This window comes from Atractosteus spatula, chromosome 12 (genome assembly GCF_055471065.1).
Source record: "Atractosteus spatula isolate fAtrSpa1 chromosome 12, fAtrSpa1.hap1, whole genome shotgun sequence".
Classification (NCBI taxonomy): domain Eukaryota; kingdom Metazoa; phylum Chordata; class Actinopteri; order Semionotiformes; family Lepisosteidae; genus Atractosteus; species Atractosteus spatula.
Window position 1 is genome coordinate 16572232 of NC_142717.1, and position 13868 is coordinate 16586099.

General features: G+C 36.6%; 1 protein-coding gene across 1 annotated transcript in view; it reads right to left on the minus strand.

Moving 5' to 3' along the window:
- LOC148822727 (neural-cadherin) overlaps positions 1–7045 on the minus strand; it is a 179432-nt gene extending 172387 nt beyond the window's left edge. The window contains exon 1 of the mRNA XM_088928869.1: positions 6082–7045. Coding sequence (XP_088784995.1) covers positions 6082–7045 — 964 coding nt within the window. The remainder of the gene's footprint in view (positions 1–6081) is intronic.
- Between the last annotated feature and the right edge of the window lie 6823 nt (positions 7046–13868).

Genomic DNA, 13868 nt, shown 5'->3' on the forward strand with positions numbered 1-13868 from the left:
CTCAGAATTTTTTAAAAAGGCACTTTTTTTCTCCCACATTTCAACAAAATAACAGGCAAGGGCAAAGTGGGCCAGGGTTCTTTTTTTTTAATTAGCTTTAATTAAAGTTTAAGAACTAACATCAGGCAGACTCTTCGAATGGTGGCAGTCTACCCGCTGCACGCCAGCTTGTCACTAGTAAAGGCTATGCCTTGGGCAGAAGAAGTTCACATACACTATGAAGATTAGGAGTGAAGGACTACAAAGCTTTATAATTTAATATTTTAGAAGAAATACCTCTCCTGAGACATATCTATCTTGAGCATTATTAAGCCTTTCCCCCAAAGTAAACACAAGTATGTATTCTATTAGAACCCATCTCAGATCAAATAGTAGTTCCTCACTGTAGCTTAAAGGCATTAGATAATAGCTTCCTAGTGGCATAACATTACTATTGTAAGAACAGGTTACAGTCAAATACCAGAGTATTTTTTACATTCATATAAATCAGAATAATTTTAATTTGTTATTTTTTAAAATGTCAAAAATATGTACCATGCACAGCAAAGTAATTAAAGTTGGTATTGTTGGAATTTGGACTGGATTAAATTAATCTATTAATTTTGTATTTTTTATGAGTGAAATGTTTGTGCAGTTTTTTTTTAAAAAGTATTGGAAATGAACTTAGAAGCCATGGTGGGATTGGGCTACTACAGTACTGCTTAATTCCAGAAAATTAATAAATCTAATTTTATGTAGTGTCTGTAAAAGCAATAATCTCAAACTGATTCATAAAGCATTAAAAGCACCTTACACAAAATAGAAATAAAGAAAATTTACTGTCAAGAAAACAAAGCAGATGCAGAAGTTAAAAGTGTTCCTGAAAAAGTAAGTTTTAGATATAAAAGTACCCTGTGATGTGTGGAAGTGTTTGTAAGTAGAAATAATTAAATATACTACTTCAGTTGTATTTTTTTCCAGGATGCCTACATTTATTTTCCATATTTACTGGTGTAAACTACCAATATACAGTACTCCTCTTGGAATTGTCCTCTAAAACCTCTCTCTGTGTCTCTAACACTGAACTTCAAAGTTCTCCACAGCAATGTGTGCACTGAAGGTTTATAGCATGTTTTTCTGTTTAACAGCAGCTTCAAAGTAAACGATCACACACAAGTGCCAGCCAATTCAAGTGTGGTTCATCGTTCCTCTCATCTCCTAGTGTTTAAATTAGTGTATTACAGTACACCTCTTAAAAGGACCAGAAAAACCTATTGAGCTGACAAAAAATCAGGTTTGCTTGAGGATTCTGGTGTTTGTCCTACTGACACATTAACATAAATTATTGCTAGAACAGCTCCTAATAACATTCATCTTGATTATTTTGCTCATTCTTTCCTCCGATACATGAGAGTTCTAAGGACTCTAGTTTGTAAGCTTTCTACGTAAATGAGTTATATCAGTAACAAGACAACACCTTGAGGGTTTGTAAAGAATGATGCGGCTGACTGTTCACCAGGCCATTAAGGATTCCCTAAAGGCCAGATATCCCATATATTCCATCCTTACCAAGAAGAATTTCAGTTATCCTACAATACTTTCTTTTAACATCAACCATTTAATGAGTCTGCTTACTATTGTCTCTCTCTGAGGAGTGTGTTATTCTAAGCAGTGTAACAGATTCATGCAATTTTGTTCACAACAGCATTTAAAATATTATGTATTAGCTGCTGACCTCACATTCTGTATTCATGTCAATAATACCCCCTCCTGCTTTCATGTGTTTGAGATTCTGTGTTTTTACCATTGTGGATGGTACTTACAGTATATGACAGAATTGGTAGCTAAGATGATATTATTTGTGATCAAGTCCTGCACCCGTTCTCAAGTCTACTAACCTCATCACTTCAATATTGAAATAACATTTGTTTACCGATAAACTTAAAGCTTGCTGCTATCACACCTGTGTTAAAAATGGCCTGGACCCTGAAGTGCTTAATAACTACTTCCCATTTCCACTTTTCTCTTTCTTGCAAAAAGTGTAGAGTGGGTGTTTGCAGCTGAATTGCAAATTTGTCTTGCATTTGATGAGCTGGTTGAACTTTTCCAGTTGGAGTTTAGACAAAGATGAAGATTTGTTAAGTTACTCAATGACTTGCTGATAATCTTTCTCTGTGGGTCATTAATATTATTCTCCTTCTGGATGTAAGTGCTAATTTTGACTGACAGTCATGGCACTCAGATATACTTATATACAGATATACTATATAAAACTAAATAAGATAATACTGCTGTAGTTTGGTGCTTTACGTATTTCTGTGTGACATAAAGACATCAATGCAACAGAAATTTAATCTGAACTATAACGATATTGTTACACATATTGGCCCCCAGCAAAAACTATGCAAAGGATTTCACTGTCACTGTAGTTGAATTAGAAAATGAAACACTTGACCAAAACTGAAAAAAATGGATGTCATAAAACTCACATTACAAACATCACAAAGGTATCTTTTTTCCATCTGAACAACACTTCACAGTATATCTGTTGTTGAAAAGTGGATACAGTACACACCTTTACTTTCACAAAGACTATTATAAAACCTTGCTTAGTGTCATATCTACTCAGATACTAAATAGACTTCAGTATGTGCAAGTGTCTGCAACTCAAGTGCTAGGACTTACTGCTCTGCCTCACCATATATTTCCTCTGCTAATTCCATTTTGTCCCTTCGAAGTTTAGTGTGAATTTTATTTTTTTCCCCGCTTACATATAAGACCATGAATAGCTTAGTTCCAGTCTGCTTTAAGGATGTATTGCATGTCTAGCACAATTGGGGATTTGCTGATGCAGATCTGTTCACATTTTACCTAAGACTGTGATAGAGATTTCATTTTAATTCTTTAGAAACTCAACAATCCTTCTTTTTACCATATCTTTTAAAGTACACTGAGCATCCAAAAAAGTTACCACGCTTCATGCATGAATCTTTTAGGAAAATAAAATCTAAGGATTTTGGATACTGATTAAATTGTTTGGTAACATTTTCTAACACTTAAATATCTTTCACTGTTGCATCAGCAATAAATTTCCTCATGAGTGAGAAACGTGATACAGTTGATGAAGTGATTTAACCTTCAAGCTTGTCAAGCTTAAGTTAGAAAGAAAAATACAGAAAAGATATGTCTCATTTTTCAAAAGAAAAATGCCTTCTTGCTACTGGTATGTTGGAGGCTCAGCTAACTGCACTGTCAATTAACATCTAGAGTGTTCATAGCTAGCAATACGTAACCTGACATGAAATTACAACTGATAACAATCCATCAAAGTTAGGCCACAGTCTAGGAGACCACGAGTCACAAAGTCTTACCATGATATCTTGTGACTTCCAATTGTGAAGGTCTGAGCATGTCTAGCCTGTTGTACTGATTGATAACAACTAGACTGAAAGTCGCTACTTTGATAAAGTCCTTATACTTGTTTCCCTTCCTGCACGCCCATCTGGATGTGATGTACAACAACAACAATAATAATAATAATAAAAACATGTGTTAAGAGATTGTCCTCGTTAACATTTTACAATTTGAACAATGACAGATTGATGTTCACTGCTAAAATCCCTAAAAGACTAAGGTCTCCATTACACAGTATGGTGTTTGAAATAGTGAATGGACATGAACATGTAATATAACACATGCTGCTGTGAAGCCCAGGTGGATATACATTCCTAGTTGCTTTAAACAAAATTCAAGATTGGGTCAGGTTTACAGGCAGAGTGATGAAATGGTACACAAGGCGTGCATTTTAAGTAACCCTCTGTCATCGAATTTTGAAGGAGGACCATTAAAGTGACTTCCATAGAAGAACTCCTGCATAGAGTTTCTAAAAACAGATGGCACAAAAGGGCATGGGATATTAATACAATTACTAAGCATTACGTTTCTAGAATTTTCCTTCACCATTTATTTGGCCTTGTTGGAACACAAGAGTATTGTTCCACATAAAATGTATGAAACCCAAGATTTAATATGGAAATTATCTTGGTTATTACCATTAACAAGTATGTTTTGGTTTGCTTAACATTTTGGATGACCAATGTGACATTATATAACCAAGACTCCTCATTTTTAAATATTTATTAATTAATCCCGTTCCTACACAGATCAGGAATAAGGGTGGAATTAGGTAAGGTTGTCATCTTGGTGCAATTAAAGACAGAACGCTTTAATGAGCTTGATGCTTGAGGGGATTTTTTCCTTTACAGAAGTATAGCAAACAAATCACTGCGGGCTTGTCAGTTGCGCTTACTTGAGACAGATTTGACAGCCAGCACATGCACAGCCACAGACGTTGCTTACAGCACACTCATATTCTATATAGCTAATGAACAGCTCGGCGAGAGTCTCATATATTACAATACAGAATAAATGTTAACATGTGTTCATAGCCAGGCCGGTGCTATGAAGACACCAAGGAAATGGATTGCATTGATAAACTGTGCTTATTAAGAAGTGATAGACTAAACTATAGATCTCCAAAAGATGAGGTAGAGTGTGTTGTGAATATTATACTGTAATTACTACTTTAAACATTAATTCAGAATGATTTGAGTGCTTTTATGATGCATCAAAGTATCAAGGAATAAAGTGCCATCAACATTCGTTTGTAACAATACATAAAGGGAAATTGATTTTGCCCATAATGGGTTATTGTGTAAGCCATGATCTACCCCATACAAAGTTGGGCTTTGCACTGTAATAGCGTGTGATACTACTTCAAGATTATCAGGGGTGTATTGATGCGATTACAGCTTTTAGGCTTTGTTAGCATTGTTCTGAATTTCACAGTCGATTCAAGTCCTAAAGTTCTACCAAGAAAAACATTAAGATACTACAGTCTAAGGGTCAAGGGCACTATCTCAAAATACCTAGACCTATATTGTACTCTGCTCGTTATAATAAAATAGGTTATGGTATGCAATGCTAATGAAAAATACAAGTTTGACATCAGCATAAGTATTATTTTTATTATTTACTATTCTAAAGTTTAAAAAAAACAATACAGAAACTTCACAATATTTCCCTGGAACGAATACTACTTATCATTGTTATTAGGATAATAAATCAATCACTATGTTAACAAGAGGAGATCCTTTAAAAAAGTAAACTCCCAGAAACAGATTAGGTAGCTGCTATGGAACCCAGTGTATTTCATGATCGACATTAACATGTGAATTGTTGTGTGTGCCAGGCGTAAAAGTATATAGCATTGATGAGGCTGAGCATTTGTGTAAAATGAAAAGCAACCATAAAGATAGGCAATTAATAAAACTGTCTTCCGTTAATAAAAGAAAGCATCCTCTTTTCGGTACCAGACATATTTTGCTGTGATTTTCCGTGATACTCAACAAAACATTAATATTATAAAACAATTCGTATAATTAGATTTAAGACGTCTGACACGATTCTGTCTTTCTACCGATGACACCTCTCAAAATGCGCTCCAGCCACCTAATAAATTCAGAAGCTTGTCATTATTTTTTCTTCAGATCTGACAGATTATATAAGCATCATTTTCTGCCTCTACATTTTCTTTTTCATCCACAAAACGTCAGTAAATTCACATCATACAAGCAGAGCACAACACGATTTGTAACTCAAGTGGCCACCTGTCCTAAGCTGTCCTAGTTATGACACTACATATTTAAACAAAGGTAGCTAGATACGTGGGGGTTAAATGTGGGTATCAAATAATCTTCTGGATCATTGTACAACAGAATATTCCAATTAAGACTATTTTTCAATTCAATGTGTGAACACATATTGAAGATAACAACATTAGTTTAAAGCTATTCAAGACAAACACCATTCGTTTTATCCTTAAATTGCGGATTACATCTGGCACATTCAGAATACTTTTACCAGTGACAATTGTCTCTTGGTGTTCCAAGGACAACGTTGTATTCTGATGATAAACAGGATATGAAATAATCAATTGATAGTTTTTAAAAAGGAAGACTTTCTTATTATGTCTTATCCTACATCATTTCGCAGATACAGCGTTTCTTAAGCGTGGTAAGTGAATAAGAAAGTTTTCCTTACCTTCCACGTTCTGTATTTTTATAATAACGTCCGTTGCGCTCTTCAGTTTTTGGGCTAAATAAAGCCTGCCCGAGTCTCTTTCAATCTGTACTGGGGAATCGGCCTCAGAAATGACCTCGAACCACTTCTTTTCAAACTTTAGGTCAGGAACGCTGAAAATCATGTCCCCAACTTTTACATCTTCGGATACGCTTACAGTATAGAACATTTCTTCAGAAACTGCCCTTGGCTTCCTAACTTCGCAGGAATTTCCCTCTACATCAGGTCTTCTAACCTTAAACTGAAATGTAACTGGTTCGCTTTGCAATGCAATGTTTCCATTATCTTTAGAAAAAGCACAGAGAGTAATAGCTTTTCTGCCTATTAGGGATTTAACAAGAATTACCCTTCCATTTTTTGGAACAACGAATAAAAGTTCGTTAGGGGGGAATGCATAGTACACGATTCTGCCGTTTTCTCCACTATCACGATCCAAAGCGGACAACTGCATTAATTCTGCACCTATCGGTGTAAGTTCGTCAATTTCAAGGATTTGACTTGTTTTAATGAATCGAGGTCTATTATCGTTTAGATCAAGCACTTTGATTTCTATCCTCACAGTGGCATTAGAACAGACACTGACTGGTGTAGTTGCGGTCAAATCATATACCGCCTTCAGTTCTCGATCTAAAGTTTTTGTGGTTTTCAAAAGTAGGCGTCCTTCTCCGTGGTAATCAGGACGAAAGTCTGACGCATTTTCCCCCTCTAAAGTAAAGTCCAGTTCGGATTCCCGAATTAAACCTGGGCATTTCTTCCACACAGGTATTAATAAGCCCTCTACTTGGGTCCCAGCCGGTGCGTTTTCCTCAATATGTCCATAATACACGGTAAGTGCTGCATTCGACAGTTCGACAGAAAGAATAATGAAAATCATCAATGTGGTAAGATTTTCTGATAAGTCCACAGTTTTCCTACGCACCGTCATATTGTCAGAACATCAAATAACTGTTTTAAGAAATGTTAATGTTTTCCAAGTTAAAAAATCCAAACCTAAACTTACAAGTGAGTTTTGAAGAAATGTTTTCTTTCAGAAAATATATACGATTCCAATTATGAAATTTAAATGCAGGCTGAATTGAGTAGAATGCAACATGCCTGGCAAGCTGTCAGCTGTTACCACAGAATCACCAATGTCCGGCAAAGCTTGATTAGTGTCACACGAGCTCTGGAGTGCAGTCTCCATGAGCTACTTTGATCTCCGCCCATAACATCTAAACCAATCCCAAAGACGGGTGGGACGTACAGATTTTATATGCCCGCCCTCCACACGTTAAAGCTCTTTGTGCTGTAACATCACATTGGAATATCATATCTGCTCAGAGTTTAGCGTGAGTAAGCAAGCTGTGGTCGTGCTTGCTACAGAGACAGAAGAGACGGTCAAAAAACGCATCGCAAACACCAAGTACTATTTTGGATCTTCAATTTTTATTTTAAGTAAATAATAACCACACTAATTTCAGGTACTTCACAGTGGTAACAACCCAAACACAAGATGCAATCCTTACAAACGTGCTTCTTCGATGTATTCATTAAAAGTGTTAGCAACTAAGCGTGTTTTGTTTCCTAGTTACATAAATCTATGTATACAATCCTCCATCCCAGGTTGGAGCAGCTATTAACATGGAAATACTTTCTGACCATAAACCATTAATTGAACAAAACAAAGCACATAGACTTTTTAAAACTAAATAATTCAAGCACACAACCAATAAAAATCTTATCTGTATCTGTAGCTGACAGCTAGCGGTTTCTTTAATTAGAATAATTGACAACTACAATGAGCTATTGTTTAATCAATTTATTTTGCAAGAAAAAACAAACTGCTATAAACAAAAGTCTTTAAAAGAAGGTTGGAATAGTCAACACTCATTTGGAATCCTCTATATGGTGAGACAGTTTTACTTTAAAAAGCACAGGGGCACTCTACAGAGTATAACATTGACAGATAATGCTGAAAATAATTAATATTGACATTTTCAATTTAAAAATACAATCCCCAAAACAACAGTTTCAACAGTAAGTATGCAAATAGATTTCTGACAAAGCAGAGAAAACGATAAACACCCCAACACTAAAAATCTTAAAGAATGAAGACAATGTAGTTTTTCTCTTAATCAAAACTGGAGAATTGGGAGATTTGTGAAGGGAACAAATTGGATAACACTAAATAAACCTTACTGCCTGGTTAGGTTTTCTTACCTCTAAATTATCTGTACACAGCAGCTAGTTATTATCCTCCATTCTACTCAGGCTAAACCTGGTCTTTGATAACTAAGCTGGGAAATTAAAACAATGGAAAATAAGTCTAAATAAATATCAGAACAATAGACTACATAAATGCTTTTTTGGTATTTAATGTTTTCAGCCAATTCTGAATGGATACAGTATATACAGTAAAACCTAAGGAATGTACACAACAGATGAGAAAAAGTAACTTGTAAAGTATGTGATCTGTCAGAAAGCAACATGGACCAATAAAAGTATTCATATTTCTTAGTGTAAACTGCACAGGCAACAGATGATAGTATACAGCAAGCCTGTGTCAGTGAGTGTACAGTATAGCCACGAGGCTCTCACTATTCCAATTTCTATTCCAATCTCTGGCTTTAGTGGATGGATCTTTCAGTATACTAGGTACTGAAACTTGTTTGGGGGCTGTGTGGCTCAGGTTCTCAGAGATACTGTATACCCAAGATGGCAGGTCAAATCCTTAGTCTCACCTCATCTAGCATGTGTGGTTGGCCATGGAATTTGTTTTACCATCTTTCAGAATCTTCCTGGCACCCGACCCATACAGCTCATGTGAGCAGCAGAGAAATCAAGTAAGCTGAAACTTTCCAGTTCCTTGCTTCACGGGCTTGGAAGCCTATGAGAGTCCTGGGGAACGATGTCACCATAACAATTTCATCTTGCTATGAGATACAAAGGCATCTTCTAGCAGCTTTATCCAACACAAGATCACAAGAGAGGCAGAATCTATCCTAGCAATCAACAGGCGCAAGGCTGGATAAAACTTGGGTAGGGCAGGGTGCACACATTCACACCAGGGCCAATTTTTCCATCACCCAATTAATGTACAAGTATGGCTTTGGACTGGGAAAAAACCAAAGCACCCAGAGGAAACTCACACAAACATGGGGAGAACATACAAACTCCACACAGAGAGCACCCCAAGATTTGAACCCAGAGCTCCCGCACTGCAAAGCACCAATGCTAACCACTGCTCCACAATTGTACCCCGCTAAGTGCACCATATAACGGAAAAGATATGACAATAAAATCAATCTTGTAATTTGTTCAATCAATAGGTGTGCCTTGTGGAATATTTAAAACATCCATTTCCAAATATGTAGAATATTTTGATTGTTTAGGTGAAACAATAAACATTGCACTTGTAGCATCATTTGTAAGGCCATCTACCCAAAGCAAACCTCCCCACATCTGTTGGTTTGAAAAGTAGGATGCAAATTAAGCCAATATACTGTATGACGGTTTGTATCCGTGACAGGGGATGGATTTGAAGTTGAGGGTGTCGAATGTCATGTCACAGACACTCATGCCACTCTTTCATCATAATTTGGCATGCCTCTCTGTGGAAAAAAAGTGATAGGAATGGTAAAGGGGAAAAAGGCAATCTTGCGAACCTTCATTAGTTTCTCCTTGTAAGGTCAATGGGAGAAGTTGCTTTTTAGCAACTCGTGTTTAGTCCCCCCCCCCCCATCAGGACTTTAAACAGTGTAGTACAATCACAAGTTTTAATGACCATCCACAGACAAGTGGATTTCCCTACCTCTGTAACATGCAGTTGTGGGCACCAGTTGCAAAAGTTATAGTAAAGAATGAAAATACCATTCCAATGACTGCTGATTCTTAACTATTTGTTAAAGGGACAAATTTGCTTATTTCCTTCAGGAACATAAGGAGTATAGGCAAAGGCAATTCTGGGTCTCTAGCTATGTAAGCAAGTGTTTTATCACATAAGATAAGAACTCCTTGCGATGTCATACTGTAGTATTACCAGGTAGATTTTGAAGTGACGACAAGTTACTACTACTAGAATCTGCATAGTGAAATTCACTTGCATCAATGCTGTGTTTGTACACTCCACCAGCATTTTCATTGTGCGTGTCTTACATGTCTAATTTCCACTTTTTAAATTGAGGGTTTTTTTAAGTTATTTTAACTATGCTTACACTTTCTTCTGATGCAAAACATGGAATCATAATGATATGCTAAAGAAAAAAACATCCAAAACAATCAAAAGAGATCTTTAAATCAGAAAACAAAGCATAGGCCTCCAGCAGCCCACAAGCCATTTCCTGATGACCCAGGGTCACTGCAATAGTGTACTTGTTGAAGGTCTTTGGTCTTTATAATATACTTTTATCTATAACTCAAAAGTTATGAGGAGTGGAAAATTACTTGCCATTCTATACTTTGTTTCTGCATTAGAAATTCTTCCCCAACCTTAAAACAAATTCAGTTTTTGCATTAATCTGTTTAACACATTGTGAGGAATATTGCATTTTGCTTTTGCACAACTGATGTTATAAATGTATTATTTTATCACTTATTGCCATCTAAAAAAACCGATTTGCTTTATAATGTTTGGGCAAGCAAGCCGATATAGCAGCATACGGTTGCCTACTTGAAATGTGAGCCGACTTCCCAAAAGAAGTAAATGCGTGATATGTTTGACCAAATAAACACTATCGGATCAGTGAAAAGATCAACCTTCCTCCCCATTTAAGATCAAATGGACAGGTCTTAAAAAAAAAATGAGGACAGAGTAACGGGTGAGAACTTTTCCCCTGCAGAACCAACTGACCGTAAAAAAAAAAAAAAAAAAAAAAAAAAAAAAAAAAAAAAGATTTTGCTAATAAATACAAAAGCCAATTAATTAATGCTGGCCTCTCATTCTGCAAAAGTGACAAAAAAAAACAGTCCAGTGTTAGCAATCATTATGCTTAAAAAAAAGTGCTCAAGTACAGTAGGTGATATCCCCACGCTGTTGCAGGAAGTCCTTACAGAAAAGGTTACAAAAAGTCCTTATACTCAGAAAACCGATGGGCAGGCGAAAGTAAAAAAACAGGCTGGGACAGTTCAATCGAGACGACAAATCCAAATCGCAAAGGCAAAAACAAGCGAGAGTCCAGAAAGCAACGATGAGTTCAAACCAAAAGAAGGGCGCGCACACTAGGAAGCGTCAACCAGAATCCGAATTAATAAGGGATGGTAAGGGAAAAGAGGAGGGTTAAAGTGGTGACGGGAGTGAAAGGCGATAGGAAGATTAGTTGCGGCGTGACGTCTGTTTAAGTGGGTGCGAGTGGGAATGTGAAGGCGTTTGTTAGAGCAGGTGGAATGCGTGACCGTGTGAGTGCGTGCGGAATGCGTAACACACAGAGAGGACTGTTCCCACTGGATGTCTGTATGAAAATGCAGAAAAGAGATTTATGCCATTTTAGATTTAAGTTACAAATGAGAAACCCATCTTGTCCACTTGATTACTTGATTGATAATTTATAGCTAATTGATCAAACGATTTTATCAATTAAATCAAATCGAATAATTTCTTAAGAGATCTGATGGAATCTACTTCCACTTCAGGTATATCTACCACTCTTTGCTTAAAGAAGTACTTCCTATTCTCATTTTAAAAACATACTACCTCTTACTTTCCACGTTTGCCTTCAGGTCCTTGTTTCACTGAAAATTCTGAAGTTGTCTGTTAGGTTAACTTTATATTGTACAGTACATTTAATGAATTTCTGAAATTTTAAATTATGGCACAAGTGTTTTTGTTCTCTGTAAAACTCATGAACATTTCAAAAAGCATATCCATCAGTGAAGTGAGTTCATCAAGACAGATGGAAATACTTGTATGAATGCAAGCTGTCGAGTGCACACTCAGCCATCGGACTTACTAAAAATACACTTCTTACCTGTACGCAGCAGCTACTGTACAGTAGTTATCATCCTCCATTCTACTCAGTCTAAGCCTTGTTCTTGATAACCTTTCAGCAATAACCAGCTACATTTTCAGTAACTGTAATAAAGTGGTTCAACGTTCATTCTCAGTCGATCTGGAATAAATAATTACACCGTACCTATTTTTGTTTTTATGAAAATTAGATGTTTCGAAGCATGTGAATTGTTACCCACATTTCGAATAACGAAAGCCAACTTGAAAACTAAGAAGCGACGCGAAGAAAAATATAGAACCTCTGCCAAATGTAGAGAGTGAAGAGGAAGACGTCATACGACTTGTTTCTTATCGAGCGTCGCATCACCTTCCACTACCAGCATGGGTGAGAGCTAGCACGGAGAGTACGGAGTGGCACCAGAATCATGCATGATGGTTAACGGAGTCTTGCTTTGTGCATTGTTCGCCTTTGTGTGCGCTCTTACTTTTTTGTAAGAATATTTGCGGTTTAGACTTTATCATAGACCCTGAAGGTGATAAGAAAAGGAAAACTGTGTGCGCGTAATTGCACAAAAAGCAAATGAAGTGGTTACTATACAGTGCTGATGTCTAACTAGTTAAGCAGTTTTTTAGTACTTAAAACACAAACCACAGTATTAATATTAGTTATTATTGTTTTTATCATGTTTTGGTGAAAAAAGTAAAAGTAGGGGTGAATATTTTGGGGTTCGGGACGGATTGTATTTTTTCCCCATATGAAATAATGGAAATAGGTTTTTGTTTTTACGAATTGTCGCTATACGAAAGTGTTTCTGGGAACGAATTGCGTTCGTAAAAACAGATACGGGTATATTGTCTAAAACAATATCTTTGTGATAATTTTTCCTAAACAAAATACAGCAGGAAAACAACATTTCCCCAAAATTACATCTCATCATCTCCTCAATGGTACACTGTCCCAGTGTTTCTAACGACACTTAAAATATAGTCCAACAGCTACAATGGACACTTGTGCTTTGAGGCTTTGACTGCATCATCAGCAGAACTCCAATACTCTTGGATGATGCAGTTATCATTCAGTCATCTGATGCTGCTGCTGATGCCATCAAAACCTCACTGCATTGGTTCATAAGAATCTACACATACCTGTAACAAAGGTGCAGTAAATAAATGAAAGATTGGGAAAGCCAAACCTCACACACAAATGTTACACTGTGGAGTGGAAAATTCAATATTCAGATGTTTCCCTTTCTACAAGAAATTCAAATTGTAGAATACAGGGAGAGGAATATTGCCAGTCCTTTATAATCAGTACCAGTCAGCCAGTAAAGTTCAACTTCTTGTTAGCTAAGAGCCAAAAATGCCTATACACCTCTTCTGCAAATTTGTCTTTAACTAGATTTAACCTACAGTATCCCAACCTCAAAACCCTGTCAATAGTGACATGCTTCCACAGAAGTGTTCACATTTACCTGCACAACCATTTCCATTTTGCACGCAGTGTCAATGTGCATCTTTGAGCACAGACCCAGATTATTTTTTCTTGGGTTTCACAGGCCATTCTACCTTCGGCTGGAAGATGAAGAAGGTCTAACTGGCCTGCAAGACGGTTAATGGAGGTATCTCATACTCAGATGCTAGAGAGTTCTCTGGAGTTTGTTCAAGCTCTTAATTACAAAGTCTGTCGAATTGTTTCAATTAACCGTATTATTGTATTACTTCTAGCCAGGCTCTGAGGTGTAATACAGATACAGTACCTTGCAAACATACTGTATTAACCCTGGACGGTGGAGGAAGTAGATAGGTGTGACAGTAATCTTTTAGT